The sequence below is a fragment of the Sturnira hondurensis genome, unplaced genomic scaffold (assembly GCF_014824575.4).
Source record: "Sturnira hondurensis isolate 20B ecotype Veracruz unplaced genomic scaffold, ASM1482457v3 Scaffold0020884, whole genome shotgun sequence".
Taxonomy (NCBI): domain Eukaryota; kingdom Metazoa; phylum Chordata; class Mammalia; order Chiroptera; family Phyllostomidae; genus Sturnira; species Sturnira hondurensis.
The window spans coordinates 586,244-605,512 of NW_028093515.1; the positions used below are offsets into that span (position 1 = coordinate 586,244).

General features: G+C 53.1%; 1 protein-coding gene across 1 annotated transcript in view; it reads right to left on the minus strand.

Moving 5' to 3' along the window:
* RYR1 (ryanodine receptor 1) overlaps positions 1-14,494 on the minus strand; it is a 120,474-nt gene extending 105,980 nt beyond the window's left edge. Inside the window, exons 1-13 of the mRNA XM_037030815.1 lie at positions 14,365-14,494; positions 8,217-8,336; positions 7,148-7,252; positions 6,117-6,191; positions 5,946-6,024; positions 5,556-5,668; positions 5,141-5,234; positions 3,983-4,076; positions 3,762-3,836; positions 3,116-3,272; positions 2,796-2,960; positions 580-701; positions 19-214 (exon numbers count right to left, since the gene is read on the minus strand). Coding sequence (XP_036886710.1) covers positions 19-214; positions 580-701; positions 2,796-2,960; positions 3,116-3,272; positions 3,762-3,836; positions 3,983-4,076; positions 5,141-5,234; positions 5,556-5,668; positions 5,946-6,024; positions 6,117-6,191; positions 7,148-7,252; positions 8,217-8,336; positions 14,365-14,412 — 1,443 coding nt within the window. The 5' untranslated portion in view covers positions 14,413-14,494. The remainder of the gene's footprint in view (positions 1-18; positions 215-579; positions 702-2,795; positions 2,961-3,115; positions 3,273-3,761; positions 3,837-3,982; positions 4,077-5,140; positions 5,235-5,555; positions 5,669-5,945; positions 6,025-6,116; positions 6,192-7,147; positions 7,253-8,216; positions 8,337-14,364) is intronic.
* Positions 14,495-19,269: the final 4,775 nt, after the last annotated feature.

Here is a 19,269-nt window from a genome sequence, read left to right on the forward strand (position 1 = left end):
ACCCCCGCGCGTCCTCACCTCCTCCTGGAAGAGGCTCTGGCGGTTGCGCAGGCTGCGCAGCTTGCTCTGCTTCTCCTCGTGCTGCAGCTCCTCGGAGGGCGGCTCGAAGTAGCCGATGAGGTCCTGCAGACTCAGGATGACGCCCTCGATGGGCAGCGCTGTGCCAGCCGGTGGCCCCGAGCCCCGCGGCTTCCCGCTGAAGCTGTCCAGGCCTCTGTGGGGACCACGCACTCGTCAGCCAGAGGCTGGAGCAGGCTGGCCGCGGGGTGAGGTGCTGGCAAGATCCACCCCCTGTTCCCGCAGGATTCCCACAGACACACCTATTTAACAGTGGGGGAGACTGAGACACAGAGCACCAAGGGCATTGACCTGAGGTCACCCATGGCCAAGGGGAGAGCTGGACCTAGGACTCGCGCCAGTGTAGGCACAGGGGTAGCAGGAGTCAGGGCTGGGGTCAAGGGTCTGGGTGTCAGGGGTATGAAAGGTAGTGATCAGGGATGCCAGGTCAGATTAGGGGTCAAGTATAAAGGCCTAGAGTTGAGAGGTTAGAGGTCACGTGTATGTTGGCAGATGGCTCACTTGATGAACTGGGTGTATAGGCCAGCCGTGCTGTAGATCATGCGGGCAGCCTGGGACTCCTCCTGCTGGCAGCGGGTCAGCGACAGTGCATCGTCCATGTGGCCTTCCTGGTGCAGCATGGCCTGGCAGCGGGGGGACAGAGAAGTCGGGAGGGGGCCATGCCACTGGCCCCAGACACTCGCCTCAAGGCTGCATTCTGTCTCCACCAAATCCCTCTGCCAGTCCCCCTGCCGCCTGCTGTCCCTGGTCACCTGGCTCTTCCATTCCGTGTCTTTTCCCCCTCACCTCTGTCTTTCTCTTTCTCTGTCCGTCCCTCTTTGTTTCTGTCTGTCTGTCTCTGTCCTTATCTGTCTCTCATCTCTATTGCACGCCTCTGTCTCATCTTCCCTGCCTCTGTCTCTCCCTCTCTCTCTTCTCTTGTCTCTAGGCCAGACCTTCTCCACTTGTGTCTCCTAATGATGGAACCTTCCCCCATGAGAATGCTGTAACTGCACCCCAAAGTCACCATGCCTCAGGCTGAACGCCTGACACCCTCTGTGAATAAGGCCATCATGGTGCTGGCTTTGCCCTGAGCTGACCTCCCCAGGGCCCCATCTGGTCCGGTGGCTGTCAATATCACCCTCTGCTTACATTCCCAACTACCAGCCTTGTTTTTGTTTTCGTTTTTCATTCTTTGCAGACAGGCACCTCCCTAGTCTTCCCACTCATTCCCTCTGTTACAGACTTTGGGGGTAAAACTTTAGATCCCTGTCCTCCTGGGCTAACACTTTAAAGATTTTATTTATTTGTTTGTTTGCTTGTTTGTTTTTAGAGAGAGGGAAAGGAGGGAGAAAGAGAGGGAAAGGAGGGAGAAAGAGAGGGAGAGAAACAACGATGTGTGAGAGAAACATGGACTGGTTTGCCTCTCGCACACCTTCCAAGCAGGTATCTGGCCCACAACACAGGCATGTGCCCTGACTGGGAATCGAACCAGTGACCTTTTGGTTTGCAGGATGACACCCAACACACTGAGCTACACCAGTCAGGGCCTGAGCTGACACCAGGCTGTCCCCAACTTGGTTAATGGCACTTCCAACCTTTCGGTTGCTCAGGGTAAAAATCATGGCGTCACCCCCAACCCCTTTCTCTGTTACCCTGATATCCAATCTGTCAGAAAATCCTGTCGGCTCCATCCTCAAGCTAGAACCAGAATCCACTGTGTTTCCCCACCCCCACAGTCCCCACCCTGGTTTTACCCTCTGTCATCTACCAGCTGTACCCTCCCAGCAATCTCCTCCCTGGTCTTTCTACTCCAGCTCTGCCCCCACACGCCACCCGACCCCAACAGTCTATTCCTGAAAGCTGTTAAGGAGCCTCGTGAGGTCACCTCCCTGGCCTGCTCCAAACACTGTGTCTCCATCTCATACAAGGTAAAGGCATCCCCTCTTTGTGTTCATCTTGCCCCTCCACTCACCCTGCCCTCATTCTACTCCAGCCAAACTGGATTTCCTTTCTGTTACTGCCGTTGAACCAACCTCATTCCAGCCTCAGGGCCTTTGCACATGTTCTTCCCTCTGTCAAAAGTGGCTACCCACTCTTCAGTTAAAACTAGTGCTTCGTTAAAGGTGGTTTATTTCTGAGCACTGGGCGGCCAGGGAGCAGCTGGCCTGTTTTACCACAAACACATCCAGAACAACTTGGGTACTCATCGAGTTCTTGAATGTTCTTCTCAGTCTGCTTGTCACGCTCGGCCTTTTCCATCTCTGTCTCTCTGTCTCTCTACCTTTCTCTATTTTTCTTTCTCTGTATTTTTCTTTTTTTTAATATTTTATTTATTTTTAGAGAGAGGGGGCGGGAAGGAGAGAGAGAAGGAGAGAAATATCAATGTATGGTTGCCTCTCGTGAGTCCCCTGCCGGGAACTGGCCTGCATCCCAGGCATGTGCCCCGACCGGGAACCGAACCGGCAACCTTCTGCTTCGCAGGCCCGTGCTCAATCCACTGAGCTACACCAGCCAGGGCTCTTTCTCCATATTTTTCATCTCTGACTTTCCCTGTCCTGTATTTCTCCCTCTCTTCTTTTCATATATATATATGAACAACGTATAGTCCTCTTTCCTGTTTCCCCGTCTTTCCCAATCTCAGTTTTCCTCTCAGCCTGTGAATTTCTCTCGGTCCCATCCTCAAACTCCCGCCCTCTCAAGCACGAACGCCACGCAGTCCCCTTCCGGGCGCCCACCTTCTTCTTGAGCACGCCGAGCCGCAGGGCCTTGGGGTCCGGGGCGGCGTAGGTGATCCACAGGCCTGAGGCCACGTGCTGCACAAAGCACAGTGACTCCCCGTACTTGATCTCAGGGGGGCCCATGCCTTCCACGTCCCGCTTGGGGGCCACATCCAGCTTCTCCTGCAGGGGCAGGAGCAGCGCCTTTTCACAGCAGTAAAAGCAGGAAGCTTTTCTGCTATGCAGTTCATGGGGCAACCCCGATGAGAGACAGCAGACGTGGGGCTGAGGCAGGATTTGGGGCTCTGGGCGAGAGAGGGCACCCTGACCCCACCGACCTTGGAGATGCGGAAGCAGAAGGAGGTGGCCTTGGTGTGGGCCTTGCTGGCATCAACCATCACCAGACCCTGGTCCTCCGTGAGCGCCAGGTACCGCCCCGTGGTGACGTGGCGGATGCGAAGCGGCTGGCCCCAGCGCAGGTGACTCCCACTCCAACTGCCGGGGGTGAGGGCAAAGGGGTCAGAGGGTCCTCCCAGTCCTCCCACGGACACCATGGCTGTAGTCTAGACCTCCTCAAACCACAGGCCGTCTTCCAGGGTGCCCCAAACCTGCCTCACCTCTTTCTTCGGACCCTCAGTCCTCACTCAGGAACCTTAACCCTCTCTCAGGACCCCATAGCTTCCTCTGAGCTCCCCGGGTGTCTCTAGTGCCTCAGTTTACCCATCATGTTATCCCTTTCCACGCCCCACATTTCCACTCAAGACCCCTGCTCTCTCCCTCAGGAATCCCCCCACCACCACCATTTCCCAAGACCTCCTTTTCCTCCAGAATCTAGGACCCTGAGGACCTCATGGCTCTCTTGGGCTCCCCAGATTGTCCTTCAAACTTCCCAGTCTCTTCCTCACTTCTTTCTTCACGACCCTCTCTTCCCTCTTAGACCCCCAGTCCCTAGCCCCTCACCCAGCTCAACCCCAATGCCCCCACCTGATTCTCAGAGGCTCCAGTCTCCAGAGGGAGCGGGCGTGGGTGCACACAGCTCCCCCCTCATAGTGTACAAGTCTGGGGACACAGGAGGGAGTAAGGTCAGGGGTTTAGTCTCCGAATCTGATCCCTAATCCACCCATAGGGCCCCAGCCCCACAACCAACTTCTGTGCTCCCCCACCCTCACCCTGAGACTCCACACCCTCTTGTCTGCTACCCAGACCTGCGCTGGTCATCACTGTCGGCAGGGGAAATGGTGAGGCACTCATCCATGTGTCCGTGAAAGAGGCGGAGGACGTGGCCCCCGGTCACAGAGCCTGGCGAAGAGCGAGGAAAGGCGATCCCTGTGGTGAGCGCCAGACAAACCCAGCAGCCAAAGCGGAGGCCCGGGGGCCCCTGTGGGAGGCTAGGGGCTGGGCTGGGGGTCTGCAGCTGGAGATCTGGGTTTCAGGGCATGAAGCTTAGCCTGAGAGAGGGGCTAAGTCTGAGGCCTGAAGTGGGGCTTGAGACTTGGGCTCTGAGGTTGGGGACCTAAATTTGGGGTCTGGGTGTGCAGAGCTGAGGCTGGCGGTTCGTGGGTCTGAATTGGATATTTGAGGTTGGAGTTGGAGGTTTGGGTCTCATGCTCCCTGATACAGAGGTCCGCCTTCCGGGGCTGGACTTGGGGTCTGGATGCAGAGGTGCAGTGGTGGGCTCTGAAGCTGGGGTCTGCATTCGGAGTGTGATTCTGAAGGTCTGGTGCTGGCAGCTGAGATTTGGGGTCTGAGGGTTACGGTCTGGAAGTCCGACTTTGCTGTCTGAGTTTGAAGAGATCTGAGCTTTGCTATCGGAAGCTGGTGGGTCTGAGATTCAGGCCTGAGTTTTGGGATCCGTGCTTTGAGTCTCAGCTTGGGTCTGGCTGAGGGCTCTGAGGGTTGGGGTGTGAGTCAAAGTTTGGGGCCATGCTTTGGGGTCTTAGCTTGGGGGTCTGAATCTGAGAGATGATTCTGGAGATTCGAGGTTAGAGGCGGAGGTCAGGTTGGTTGGCTGAGGCTTGGAGTCTGAATTAGGGGGGTTAGTTTAGGGATCAGTGTGTGAATTTGGGGGCCTGTGCTTGGTGTCGGAGATGTAAGTTTGAGTCTAAGCTCCAAATGTGATGTCCTAAGCTTGGGTTTGAGTTTAGGGGTCTTGCCTCCAGGGCCTGAGTTTGGCATTTGAGCTTCAGGGACCCATACCTTGGGGTCTGAGCTTGGGAGTCTGATACTGAGCTCTGGATTCGGGGTCAGGTGGAGATTTCAGTGGGAGGGTCATAGTTCGGGGTCTGAGGGGCATATCTGAGGGGCACTGTGGGAAGTCTATGTTGGGAGTCTCAGTGTGGGGGCTGCAGTTGCGGGGCCCTCACCCTCTTCACAGCCGGAGGAGATGGGGTTCATGTTCCACAGTGTCTGCATGAAGGAGGCGTCAACCTGGAGCTCCCCGCTGGCCGTTGACAGGTGCTGGGGGCAACCAGGAGGTGGTGGTCAGAGACAATGGGGGGAAATAGTTCCAGAGGCAGAGGCCAAAAACCGGGGATGGAAACCAGGAGACCAGCAGATGGGAGACAGAAAATTAGAGGTCATAGGTCAGCAAACCAGGATAAAGCCAGGAGTTGGGGTGTCAGAGAGCAGTAACTGGATGTCAAAGCTCAAGAAGTTGGACGCTGGGAGTCAGGACGCTGGGGCCAGAGACCAGGCTAAGGGTGGTAAGGAGAGGCGGTGGACCCCTGTGCCTCCAGCGCTGGGGGCAGGAGCAGCCGCGACAGAGGTGGAATTGCTCACCAGGTAGCGCTCGGAGGAGACACTAACGAGGATGAGGTCGTCCCCGACTCGGACCTTTTCTCCTTCGGACCTCTGCTTGGAGGCTGGGTGCATGGTCCACCAGCAGGCCTCTCCTACGGGCAGGGCTCTCAGGATGATGGCTACCCAGAATTCACTTCCCAAGGCCTTCTCTTCCTGAGCCTCCCACGCATTCTGCCCGCTCCTCCCACCGCTACCAACTCTGCTCCACGGTCCCCTGTTCCTGACCTCAGGCCCTCTGCCTACAGTTGCCCTGTGCTTGCCCAAGCGTCCCCATCCAGCTGTGTCCATTTGCACCCCTAGAGCGTCCCCACGCCCGCCCCCATGGTTCTGCAGCCCTCCCCGCCACACCCTGTCTTCCAGCTCCTGCACCTGTTGCATCCTCTTGCAGTCCCACGTCGAAGGCCAGCTTGTCAGTCATGGAGCGGGAGGTGGTGAGGCAGCTCAGGTACTAGGATCACAGGGGGCGCTCAGCCTCTTCCTGGCAGGCGCTGCCCTCCCGGCTCCCTGCCCCGACCTGCGCCCTCCAAGCGGTACACTCACCATGCTGCTGTGCGCGTGCCGGAGCAGGATGGCGTGGCCGTACAGGAGTGTCCGGTGTCCCCCTCCCTGGGATGACTGTGAGGGGTGGGCACAGAGTGAGAACAGGCACCCAATGCGCCCAGCCTGCCCCTGCTGGGAATCTGACCCCCATAAAATACCGTGTTTGGATCTGGATGCAAGGAAGCCTCAGCTTAGACCCTCGACAGAGTCTCTGCCTCAGTTTCTGAAAAGCCGGCGGGCAGGGCGCTTTATATTCCCAAAGCCCACTCTGTCCTCCCGGACTCCTTCACCTTGTTCACTAGGCCCCAAAGTCACTCACGGAAGCTGGACCCCTCCCCTAGGTACAAGGACACTCAGGGAAGCCCCAGTGTCTCGTATTCCACGGACCTCAGCCTCTCCTGCTCTAACCTGTCACCTTAGGGCTGAGCTGCAGCTGGTGTGTACGGGGACGGTCCTAGTGGTTGTCAGAGACTTCGACATCACTTGTGGAGACCTGCCCTGTGCTGCCACTTAGACCCTCTTGAGGAGCGACACCTGATCGCTCAACAGCATCAGGCCTCCCATCCCAGCTCTCACATGCCCCTGTTCCGAGGGGGCCATGTGATGGGGCCACGTGACCACACGGCAGACTGGAGGGGACTCACACTTGGGATAAGGGAGGGGAGGGGAGCAGTCCCATGCAGAGAAGAGCTGGGATCAAGGTCAGGGAAAGGATGGAACAGAGGAAGAAGGAGTAGGCGTGGGGACAGGGACTCAGAAGCCCCCTCCACTTCCTTCCTTCTTGGCCTGTTCTGGGCTCCACAGCCCTGACAACTGGGGTGGGAAACCCCAGCCCCATGTGTAGGATGTGAGCCCAAGAGGCAGGCCTGGGGTCAGAAGGACAGGTGACACCCAAGGCCAGACCTACCCACTTATCCAAATTGAGGGCCTGCGGGGGGCGGGGCAGAGAGAGGAAGAAGAGCAGATGGTAAATGACGCCCAGGTCTCCCCACCCAGCCCTGCCACCCAGCTGGCCGGGGGCGGAGCCTCACCTCCACACCGGCCTCCACCGTGTTGGCCAGCATCTCCTGTAGGGCTCGGACGGACAGGGACTGCTCCAGGACAAAGCAACAGATGGCCAGATCGGGGGGCACATTCTGGATGGGGGGGTGGGGGTGGGATGTGAGCAGAGGGCCTGAGAGCCCCAAAACCTGGCATACCCTTGCCCTGCGTCTAAATTCTCACATCCCTTGGGGATCCACACTCGATCCCAACCCCCCGAAAAGCCCTGCTCTCTGCTACTCGCTTCAGACACCCTGAATTCTGCTCCCCAGTACCACAGGAGGCACCTCTGCTGACCCCCCGTCAAGCACCTCAAGAACCCCACCCGAACCTCACAGAAGCCTCCACACTACCCTCCTGCTCAGGTACCCCACACCCCACCTAACCTCCGCGGATACCTCAGTCCGTGCCTCCACCCTCAGACACATTGCCCCCAGGAGACTCCCCCACTTCCCCTGCCAACCCCACCCCAGATCTCTCCAGCCCCAGGGGGAGTCCCACCTCCTGGTGACCAGCGCAACCCTGTTCCTGCCTCCCGCCCAGGACACTAAACCTGTCTTCCGAGTCCCAGAAGGGTGACCTAACCACCCACCTCAGTCTCCCACCTGTCACCTCAGACCCCTGGACACCTTCTCCCTCCAACCCAAGGCTTTCTGCCACCCGCAGACCCTGGCCCCTTCCCCCATCAGGTACCATTTCCCCTCCCTTTGCCAGCCTTCTCCCCTCATCCCTCAGGTCGTCTCCTCTCTCAGACCCTGAGTTTACCTCACCCTCAGACCCAGGCTCCCTCCACTTCTCAGCCTTCTCCCCTCCCACTCAGCCCCCTGCTGGCACCCCCTGCCCCTCCAGGGCCTGTCACCTGGGATCTAAGACTCTGCCACCTGCCTCTCAGACACCTGCCTCCAAAGAACCCAGCCCCCTTTGCCTCTCAGTCCCCCCATTTTCTCTCCTATCAGCACCCCCCCTTCAGACTTCCAGACCACTCTTCTCTGGACCCCAGATTCTGAGCCCCTTCAGACCCCCGCTCCCCGCGGCCCCCGCCCTCCTTCCTGTGCTAACCTGGGCGTTGCTGGTGGGCTCCAGGAAGCAGAGGCGGTTGCCAAAGCCCTCGGCTGCCAGGCAGAGTTTAAGCTGCTCCTTCAGCACGGTGGCGCTGCACTGCAGGACCACCTCGTCGTCCTGGGGGCGGGGCGGGGCGGTCAGGGCTCCCCGGCGCCCACCACATCCCGCGGATATGGCAGACCTTGGCCACTCACCCAACGCCGCCCCATGAAAGAGATACCCACCCTTGCAATTGACCAAGTAGGTGCCTGTGTTGAACGCTCCATTCTTCTAACTTCCCCATGGAATAGGAGCCAGTGTCGTGCCCATTGTAAAAAGGGGAAAGTGAGGCTCAACGAGGGGACATGGTTTGCCCAAGGCCACGCTGCTGATAGGAGGAGGAGCTGCAGTTTGAACCGCCGTCTAGCTGACTCCAGAGGACTGAAGTGCAATAGCTTTTAAGCTCAGCCTTCTCTCATTTCTCCTTTGTGTATTTTCTTTAAAAAATATTTGTATTTATTTTTTTAAAAGATTGTATGTATTTATTTTTAGAGAGATGGGAAGGGAGAGAGAGGGAGAGGAACATCAATAATGTGGTTGCCTCTCACATGCCCCCTACTGGGGACCTGGCCTGCAACCCAGGCGTGTGCCCTGACTGGGAATTGAACCTGTGACGCTTTGGTATACAGGCCAGCACTCAATCCAGTGAGCCACACCAGCCGGGGCTCTCTTTCCTGTATTTTCTGAATAATAGCTATCGTGCTCTGGCTGATGTGGCTCAGTGGATCGAGCACTGTCCTGTGAACGAAAGGGTCGCCAGTTCAGTTCCCAGTCAGGGCACATGCCTGGGTTGCGGGCCAGGTCTCCAGATGGGGGAGTGTAAGAGGCAACAGGTTGCATATCAGTGTTTCTCTCCCTCTCTCTCCCCCTCCCTTCCACTCTAAAAAGTACATACATAAAGAAAATCTTTTAAAAGTCATAATAGCTACCATTTAAGGAGTGCTTTCTAATGACACTGGAATGTGATGCCAGAGCCAGACTGGATCCTGGATGGAGGGGAAACGCCACGGTGGACGATGTTGCAGCAACTGCTCGAAGCTGGATAAGGATGGTGACCTGGTGAACGCTGCCACCACAACAGTGATTTTCTCATTTCGGTAACTACCGCGATTTGTATGCGACTGCCCTTGTTTCAGGGAACAGACACTGAATTATTTAGGGGTTGCGGGCATCATGTTCACAACTTATGCTAGAACAGTTCAGGAAAAAGGTGTAGAGAGGGAGGGAGGGAGACAGAATGTGCCAAATCTTCACATTTGGGAAAAGTGACTGAAGGCTATATGGGACTTCTTTGAACTAACCTGGCAACTTTTCTCTAAGTTTGAAATAATTTCAAGATCAGAAATTAAATTTCTTAGTAAAATAGAAGCATTTTCTATGTGCTGGGGCCCATTCAAAGGACTTAACATGTACTAACTCATTGAATTCTCACAATAACCCTTGAGGTAAGTCCTATCATGTGAACCTGTGGCAACGGAGGCCCAGAGAGGTGAAGTAACTCGCCTGAAGTCACACAGCTGTCATGTGACATAGCTGGTTCTGTATGCCACACTCTCAGAACACAAGACCACCCGTTAATATGTGACTATAGTAGCTCATATCTACATTTATAACTGTAGTATAAATGCAGATGGGGAGTGCCCCTGGTTTTTTTTAAGTTTTTAAAAAAGATTTTATTTATTTATCTTTAGAGGGGAAGGGAAGGAGAGAGGGAGAGAAATATCAATGTGTGGTTGCCTCTTGTGCGTCCCCTGCTGGGAACTGGCCTGCAACCCAGGCATGTGCCCTGACTGGGAATCGAACCATGATCCTCTGGTTCACAGGCCCATGCTCAATCCACTGAGCTACACCAGCCAGGGCGTGCCCACTGTTTCTACCGACAGAGGTCTCAGTCAGAAATGACAGAGACCACAGCTCTTAGGAAGGCCGTGAGTGGTTACTCCATCTGGTAGCTGAGGAAACAGATTCAAGGAGCTTAGGCACCCTGCCTGAGGTCGCACAGCCTTCGGCCCTTCCAGCATACCACATGAGCAAGTTTCAGTCCTGGGCTTCGACCCACATGGGCAGCCTCAGTCCGTGTGTCCAGCTGGGGGGAGGGAGAGGGGTGGACCTGTTGGCAGGAGGTCCCATGAGTCCTCTGTCCCGTAACCCCAACCTGACATCCTGGCACTTGTGCGTTCATAGGACTCGTAGAGCTCGCGTTTATTAAGCACCACTGTCTGCGAGGCCTTATGCTCAGGACTTCACGTTCCTTTGATAGACAACTACTGGGCATCTCGTGATGCCAGGCACTGATCTCGAAGCTGCATATTAAGCAGTAAATAAAACAGACAGAACCCTGTCCTCACAGAGCTGACATCCTGTGGAGGAGACACAATAAACAGGTGAATAGGTTCATAATTTTAGTGTCAGTCATAAGTGTAGTGGAAAAAATTCCCCAGGGTGATGCAAGGGAGTGGCTTCTGGAGTAGGGATGACATCAGTAAGGGGATGAAGCGACAGCCTCTCCAAGGAGGTGACATTTCAGCTGAGCCTAACACTTTATCCCAAACCGTTAACCTTATCCAAATAACAAGAAGGAATCAGTCCTGGTCGTCTCTGGGGGAAGAAGAGGCAGCCTGTGGCTGGAGGGGCCCGAGGGTGTGGAGCAAGAGCAAGGCAGGGAGGATGGCGGGCCGTCAGGAGCAAGGGATATTGGCAATGGACGAGCTCAGAGAGCTACCTGCACGGACCCCGTGAATCCTGATGGTACATATTTTTTGGCCCCATTGTTAATTTTAGTATATTTGCTGCCGAAGCAAGCACTGTCCCCATTTTTCAGATTAGGACATTGAAGCTCGGAGAGAAAAAGAAATATCCCTTGGCCAAAATTAGGAAGCTGGAAAATGACAAAGCAAGGATGTGAACCAGAGCCAGGGGGCCTAACCGCCACACCAAAGATCCTCTAACTTTCTCCTGCGTCAGAGTGAAGGGGAGTGGCCAGCTTCCCTGCTGCCCCAGTCCCCGCCCACCCCACCCCACCCCCAATTACAAGAGCCTGATTCAGTGGCTCTGCCTGAGTTGGGAGTCTGGACAATTAACTAGCCCTCAGGAGGTTCTGAGAGGGGCCATGCTTTGAGAAACCCCAGCTAGGGCAGGGCTGGAGACCTCCACCCATCAAAGGGAAATGAAATGAGTTTGGGGGTCCACGCCCCCGTGCTTAAAAAGAGACATAAGCAGGGAAATAGGGAGAGCAAGAACAGAAAATACCAACATGCCCATCGTGTTCTAAGAGCTGCTTACATTTTATGAGACTTGTTTCAGTTAAAAATAGGTGTGCACGTGTCTGTGTCTGTGTGCATGTGTGAATCGGAGGCAGCCTGATGTCCAACGGCAGGAGAGCTGAAGAAGAAACTGTGTCAAACTCACACAGTGAGATACTGCTCAGCGCCCAAACAAACTCTGATACAGGCTATGTACATATATATCAGAAATATGGCCCTGATGCCCTGGCTGGTGTAGCTCAGTGGATTGAGTGCAGGCCCGCAAACCAGAGTATCGAGGTTCGATTCCCAGTCAGGGCACATGCCTGGGTTGCAGGCCAGTACCCAGCAGGGGACACACAAGAGGCAACCATACATTGATATTTCTCTCCCTCTCTCCTTCCCTTCCCCTCTAAAGATAAATAAATAAAATCTTTAAAAAATAAAATAAATAAATTAAAAAATATTTGCCCTGAGCAAAAGCAGTAAGACCAATGAGCATGTATTACATATGAAATGCTAGAATGACCAGCGGAACCTAAAGTGACAGAAAGCAGATGGACAAGGTGATGACCGCAAAGAGCAAGAAAGAACTTCCTGGGCTAAAGGAAACACGCTGCCTTAATTATGAGGGTGGTCACATAACTGTGGACAGTGTATCAAACCCACTGAACTGTAACATCTAAAATGCTTGCAATTATTGCATGTCAATCATATCCCAACAAAGTTGGTTTTAAGTAATATATGTGTGGCCCTGGCCGGTATGGCTCAGTTGGTTGGAACGTCATCCTATAAACCAAAAGATCACTGGTTCGATTCCTGGTCAGGGCACATGCCTGGGTTTTGGGTTTGTTCCCTAGTAAGGGCACGTATGAGGCAAACTATCAATGTTTCTCTCTAAAATCAATAAGCATGTCCTTGGATAAAGATAACAAAGAATAATAATGCATGTGCATAGGTGCATGTACCAGGTTACAGTATAAAAACAGATTTCTTACTGGTGGAATGAGGTCTAAAAAAATTAGAGGAAATCACTATGCATTTGAAATACATTTACAACCTGCTCGGGCACAGAAGCCATTGTCCTCAGAACCCTTGGTGGAGGTGAGCTGCCAGTTACTGTGCTGTGGCCTGGTGTGCACCGTTACACGGGTCACCGAAGAGTCAGGAAGTTTATTTGGTTATTAATGATTGTTGGCACATCCTATGCAATATATTTATATTGAATTATGGTACCAGATAAAATTACAGATGGGAATAAAGCTTGTGTATCATCCACAACCGTGGGTAATTAATAAACTGTTTAATACCCTCTTTAAAAAACCAAAATGAACCAACAAAAACCACCACACAATCTCAGTAAAGATCCAGTAAACACACCCAGGCTGTGGCCAAGAGACGCCAGGGCCAGACTTCTAGAACCCAACAATGCCTCCCTTGGCAAATCTAAGCCTAGTTTTCCTCTTGTGAAAGCAGGAGCGCTGGGCCCCCAGGGCATCTAGAGATGACACTTCCTGGCCTTGACCTTGGGCAAGTGATGCCACTCATGTTTCCCTCAAACCTCTCAGAGAGATAAAGATAGGGCGCTACCTCAGAAGATAGGGCAGTGAGGGTATAATTAGATGTCTCAGAAGGCCGAGGCCCTGGGCACCGGGCCTGACACAGAGTGGCTCAGGGGCTGATGGCCACAGCCACGGTCTTATTAGGGCCTGAGAGGAAAGAGGGGCCCAACCCTTGGCGTCTGCTAACAGGTTGGAGCTGCAGCAAGAGTCCAGGCTACAGCCAGGCCTCCTCCCGCGGCTGAATGCTCAGCTGTCCTTATCCTTCACTACCAGGCCCAGCTGTTTGTTCCTCCCTCCCAGGAAACCGGACCGTATAACCAGGGTCCTATTCTGGGGCCGGAAAGCTATGTCAGCATTTCCTAGGGCCCACGGGGCGGGGGGCAGGGGGCGGCTAGTGCAGGGTCAGCAGACCTGGCCCAAGAGAGAGAACATCTCCTTCTAATACTCACCCCCCATATACAGCTGAGCCTCTGGGAGGGAAAAGGAAGGAGGACTCTGAGATGGGCATCTCCTCCCCCCATCCTCTCCCTGTCCCCTGCCCAGGCCCCAGAAGAACGGACTATTCTGGGAGACACCTGTTGTTCCAATTCCCATCCCTGCCCCCAGCCAGGGATCAGAGAGATGTGGGGACAGAGCTAGAACCGCAGAGCCGAAGGCAGAGGCCTGAGGCCAAAATACAGAGACAGAGACAGGGAGACAGAGACGCGGAGAGGGCCTGAAGAGACCCACTGGTAAAGGCACCACTCAGAGACCATTAACGGCCACATGCGACCTCCCTCCCCAAACCCGCGGTGGGAAAGGAAGAAGACCCAGAACCTGAGGCACCCCCCGAGATCCTTAAGGGTCAGGAGTTCAAGGACTCGGGTCTTCCAGCCCACCCAGCCCCCTTCCCAAGAATTTATATAGGTCAGAGTCTGGAGCAAGAAGAGAATTAGGGCTGGGCCAGGGGGGAGGAGGGGTGGCTAAATTAGGCTCAGGAATTAGAACCACCTTCCCCAAGTGCCTGCTTCCAGGGTGGTGGAGGGGGTGCTCCCTCAGCAGCCCCCCTTCTCCCACACAAACTGCTATAATATCAGAAAAGTCCCAAAGTCTGCAAATTCTCTGTGGTGAAAAAACGCGGGGGCGGGGAGACGAAGAGAGACAAAAACTGAGAGATACAGAGTGACAGTCACCCAGAGGGACCAAGGAAGAAACCGTGAGTCTCAGAGACCACCAGCAATCAGGACAGAAGCATCCGGAGACAGACAGAACTCAGAAGAGCCTGAAAGATAGCCCCAGAGACCCCTAACGCAGAGTACGCACCGTCCGCAGAAACTGAACCTCATCCTCGCCCTCTCCTCCGTCGCCCATGATATCCACGACCAAAGGGAATAGCAGGAGAGGGACTCAGGCTGGAGGGGGCTGGGCTGGGGGTGGGCTGGGGTCCGAGACCTCTGGGGTTGCCAGAGGTACCCGCAAGGCAGATGGAACTGCGAGGAGGATCCGCGTGCTGGACAGAGCTGGGAGGAGATCCCCACCCCTGGGTTCTCATTGGGCCAGGGCGCCTAGGGCCACGCCCCTTTGCCGGAGTCCCGCCCACAAACCCCAAACTTTGGCCGGAGGAAACGGTTGGTTGGGGGGTTGGTTGGGGAGGGGCACAAAGGCAGTGTGGGGGTGTCCTACCCGCAGCTGCGTTTGGCCCAGGATGACTACGAATGTGGCCCGGCACAAAATCGTAAGTTTACATTAACATTTTTTTTTGCTCATCAGTTTTTGTATTTGTGTATTTAATGTGTGACCCAAGACAAAAATTTGGACTTTTGTGTCCCAGAGACGCCAAAAGTTTGGACACCCCTGGAAGGTAGCTGCCCTCTCTCCACATTCCAGGTAAGGAAGGGGCCATCATTCCCCCATTTCACAGAAAGCAAACTTCCCCTGCTCCCAGACTTCCCCTGGAGTCTGCATGGGGAGCCCCTGCTTGATGTCATACAACACAGTCAGGATGTGCGCTCAGTCTCTGGACTTTAAAAAGCAGCATATAGCCCTGCTGGTGTGGCTCAGTGGATTGTGTACCCAACCAAAAGGTTGCCGGTTCGATTCCCAGTCAGAGCACATTCCTGGGTTTAGGGCCAGGTCCCCAGTAAAGGGTGCGTGAGAGGCAACCACACATTGGTGTTTCTCTCTCTCTCTTTCTCCCTCCTTTCCCCTCTCTCTAAAAAATAAATAAAATAAAGTCTTTTAAAAAATTAAAAGCAGCTAAAAAGCAAATACTCTGAGCCCTGGCTGGGCCCTGGCTGGTGTAGCTCAGTGGATTGAGCACAGGCCTGTGAACCAGAGGATCATGGTTCGATTCCCAGTCAGGGCACATGCCTGGGTTGCAGGCCGGTTCCCAGAAGGGGACACACAAGAGGCAACCATACATTGATATTTCTCTCCTCTCTCCTTCCCTTCCCCTCTAAAGATAAATAAATAAAATTTTTTTAAAAAAAGCAAAAGTCTGAGCCATAGAGTCTGGATTTGAGCCGCTCCCTGTGTGACCTTGGATAAGTCACTTTGTCTCCCCATGCCTCAGATTCCCCAACTGGTGGAAAGGATATTAATAGTACCTACCTCACAGGGCTGCGGCTGCAAGGATTAAATGAGATCATATTTACAGCACTTAAAACAAAACCATAGTACGTGTTATGTAAGTGCTGCTATTATTATTATTATTAGTAGTAGTAGTAGTAGTATTAAAACTGAAGAGGCAGGAGCAATAGCCATGACAGAGGGCTTTTATGTGCATGTTGCATTTCAGGCCTGAGCTAATCACTTTTTACTGCATCTCAGTCAGTTTCCACAACAGCCCTGCTATTATTCACCAGGTTTAGAGGAGACGACAAAAGTAGTTTTAAGGTCACAATCAGAACCAATGATGTAGTTCTCACAGGAATGGTGTGAAGTCAGTTCTCCCAGCGCCCATTTTACAGATAAGGAAAGCTGAGCACAGAAAGGTGGAGTGACTTGTTCCAGGTCACACGGCGGCTGAGCTCAGGATCTGAGCCCGGAGCCAGGATTCTTAACCATTCTGCTTTCTGTCTCTATATTTGCATAAAATCTTCTATTTATAGCAAAAACCCACTTTCCCAGGGCCAGGCTCCGCCCCCAGAGTTCTAACCTTCCCTCCCCCCAGGGGCCACCTGAGCCACTGAGGGTCACCAGCTGGGCCACCACTTTATGCAGATGAGCGCCCTGGCCTTTATAAACAGGAGAGTTCCGAGAGGGGTGACCAGCTTTTCCCTGGGAGCTGGGGTCAAAGGACTCTACAGCCCCTAAAACAGGCCGCCGTGGGGCCTGGGGGCCCAACACAGAAAGCCACACATACCTGGGCCTCCGGTCAGACAAGTGACTTCGGGTCTCAGTTTTCTCGTCTGTCACCTGGGCTGCTTTAGAACAATTCCCACCTAATGAGATCATAGGGAAGATTCCGTGAGGAAACCACATGGTAGAGGCTACCATGTGGTAACTGATTGATTCAGGAATCTATTAAAATTATCACTAATGTGTAATGGTATCTATTGTTATACAAAACAATATCTTGCAGGTCAATAAAATTATATAGAAAATGTCAAATGTATAATAGGTTGCTAGGTGTTATATAGTTAAATATTTTTTAAAGATTTTATTTACTTCTCTTTAGAGAGGAAAGGAAAGAGAGAAGGAGAGAAATATTAATGCATGGTTGCCTCTCATGCGTCCCCCGCTGGGAACTGGCCTGCAACCCAGGCATGTGCCCTGACTGGGAGTCGAACCGCGACCGTGTGGTTCACAGGCCCCGTGCTCAATCCACTGAGCTATACCAGCCAGGGCTATATAGTTAAATATTGATATATTGATATCATTGTAATATATAGTATATAATATTATAATACAGGGTCCAGCACAAATAATGCCCCTTTCCTATTCCATAAAAACCTTTTATTACAAAATCATAAGCATGTGATTCTGCAGCGTAACAATATCATGCTCAAGCACAGCACAGGACATTTTAGGTGAACTGCTCAAGTTCCTGTGCATTCACATACCCTGCCAACCCTGTCAGTGGAGTTACTTCTGCCCGACCCTGTACATAACACGTAACTTTGTACCATATTGTTGAACTATATAATGTCTAATGATATAATTATATATTTAGGCAAATGCAATTATATAGTACGATACTGTTATGTGTTACATTCTACAACACACATGTACATTAAATATTAAGTTTTTCCTTAGAATTTTATGTATAATGTAAAATTGTTCTGTCATTGTGCTTTACATCATAGGATATTAATAATGTTTCTTTTTTTTTTCAGTCATCATTATGTGTTGTAAGAACTACCCATGATAGCTCTGGCTGGGTACCTCGGTATCCCAGTGTTGAGGGGTTGATCCCTGGTCGGGGCACATACAAGGAACCGCCAATGAATGCATGGGTGAGAGGGACAACGAGTTGATGTTTCTTTCCGTCTAAAATCAATCAGTAAAAAAAGAACCGATGGGCCCTTTCTGGTGTTGCTCAGTGGATTGAGTGCAGGCTGCGAACCAAAGGGTCACCGGTTCAATTCCCACTCTAGGGCATATGCCTGGGTTGCAGGCCAGGTCCCCAGTAGGGGGCGCGCAAGAGGCAACCACACATTGATGTTTCTCTCCCTCTCTTTCTCCTTCACTTCCCCTCTCTCTAAAAATAAACAAATAAAATCTTTTTTAAAAGAACCAATGAACACATAAATAAGTAGGACAACAAATCAACATCTCTCTCTGCCCTCTCTCTGAAATCAATTTTAAAAAAAGAGACCCACGCCCAGGCCTGTGTGGCTCAGTTTTTTACCTGTCATCCCAAACCAATGGAAAGGTCATGGGTTTGATTTCCAGTCAGGGCACATGCCTGGGTTTTGGATTAGGTCCCCATTCGGGCCAAGTGCAAGAGGCAACTGATGGATGTTTCAATCCCTCTCTTTCTCCTCCCTTCCCCTTCCCCTGGAATCAATATAAGAAAAGAAATTAATACGTTCATTTTTTTAAAAGAAGACTTTCCCATGATGCTCTGTGGGCCCCTTCTCTGTGGCTGCAGGACTCCCTGGTGACTGTCCCCTTCTGTTTGCCCTATCTACTCCCCTGCGGGTGGACACCCAGGCTGTCCCTGGCTCCCCCCAAATAATGTGGCAGCAAACATCCTTGTCTATGTCCCCTTATGGAACTGAGCTGAAGGAGAATGTCTCATGTACACGTACGTACACACGGGAGGTCATTGCAGGATGACAGCTCCGTGTCACAGTTATCCGACTAAGTAGTGTCGAGTGGCCCCTGGGAACGGCTGCCCACTATAGGTACGAGGGTTCCTAGGTCCCCACATCCCCAACCTCCACCTGGCAGTTTCCAGCCCCTGACACCTGCTGGACCAGCTGGGCGCCTCGCCGCAGCTGTAACTTGCCCCACCCCGGTCAGGTCAGTTCCCAGTGACTCCTAGTCTCTTCTCAGGTGCCTGTCGGAGGTCTTCATTTCCTCATCGCCTGCTCATACTCCTTCCCCATTTTTCTATCAGAGATACTGTCCTTTTGTTTTCTTGCTGATTGCAGCTGTTCCCTTTACATTTCTGATATTTAATAATGTCTCGCTGATTTTAGACATTGGGAACACCTTTCCCTGCTCTATCGTCCGACATTTGTCCCATGGTGTCCTCTTTAAAAGCAATCCTTATTTGGGGGTTAGCGTGTGCACCCTTTTCTGCCATACGAGTTTTGTGGTTTGCTTCAGAAATCTGCCCCTTAACCACCCCCGCCAGCCCCCAGGGCAGTGCAAAGACACCAGTGCCAGGGCCCCCCACACTCCCTGAGGCCTCTCTGAAACCTGGGGGTTCCGAGACACTGACCCACCGGAGCTGGGGCTCAACCAGGAATCACATCACCTGTGACCTGCCGGTGCTGAGGAACTGGGCTGCGGGACAGACGGCGCGTCATGGCAGCACAGCTTGAGGCCTGAGAAGAGAGAAGGAAAAGCAGCAGGAAAGGGAAGAGCTACAGAGAGACGGTCTGAAACGACACGGTGTGCCGCGTCATGGAAAAGCCAGAGAACAGGCTCTGCTGTGAGGAAAACCTCCACGAGGACTTCATTCAGCGCAGAAGAGAAAGGAGCACACACATACTTTTAGGAGAGTTTTGGCGGAACTGACTATGCACTAGGCTTGGAAGAATCACGTTCAGGACT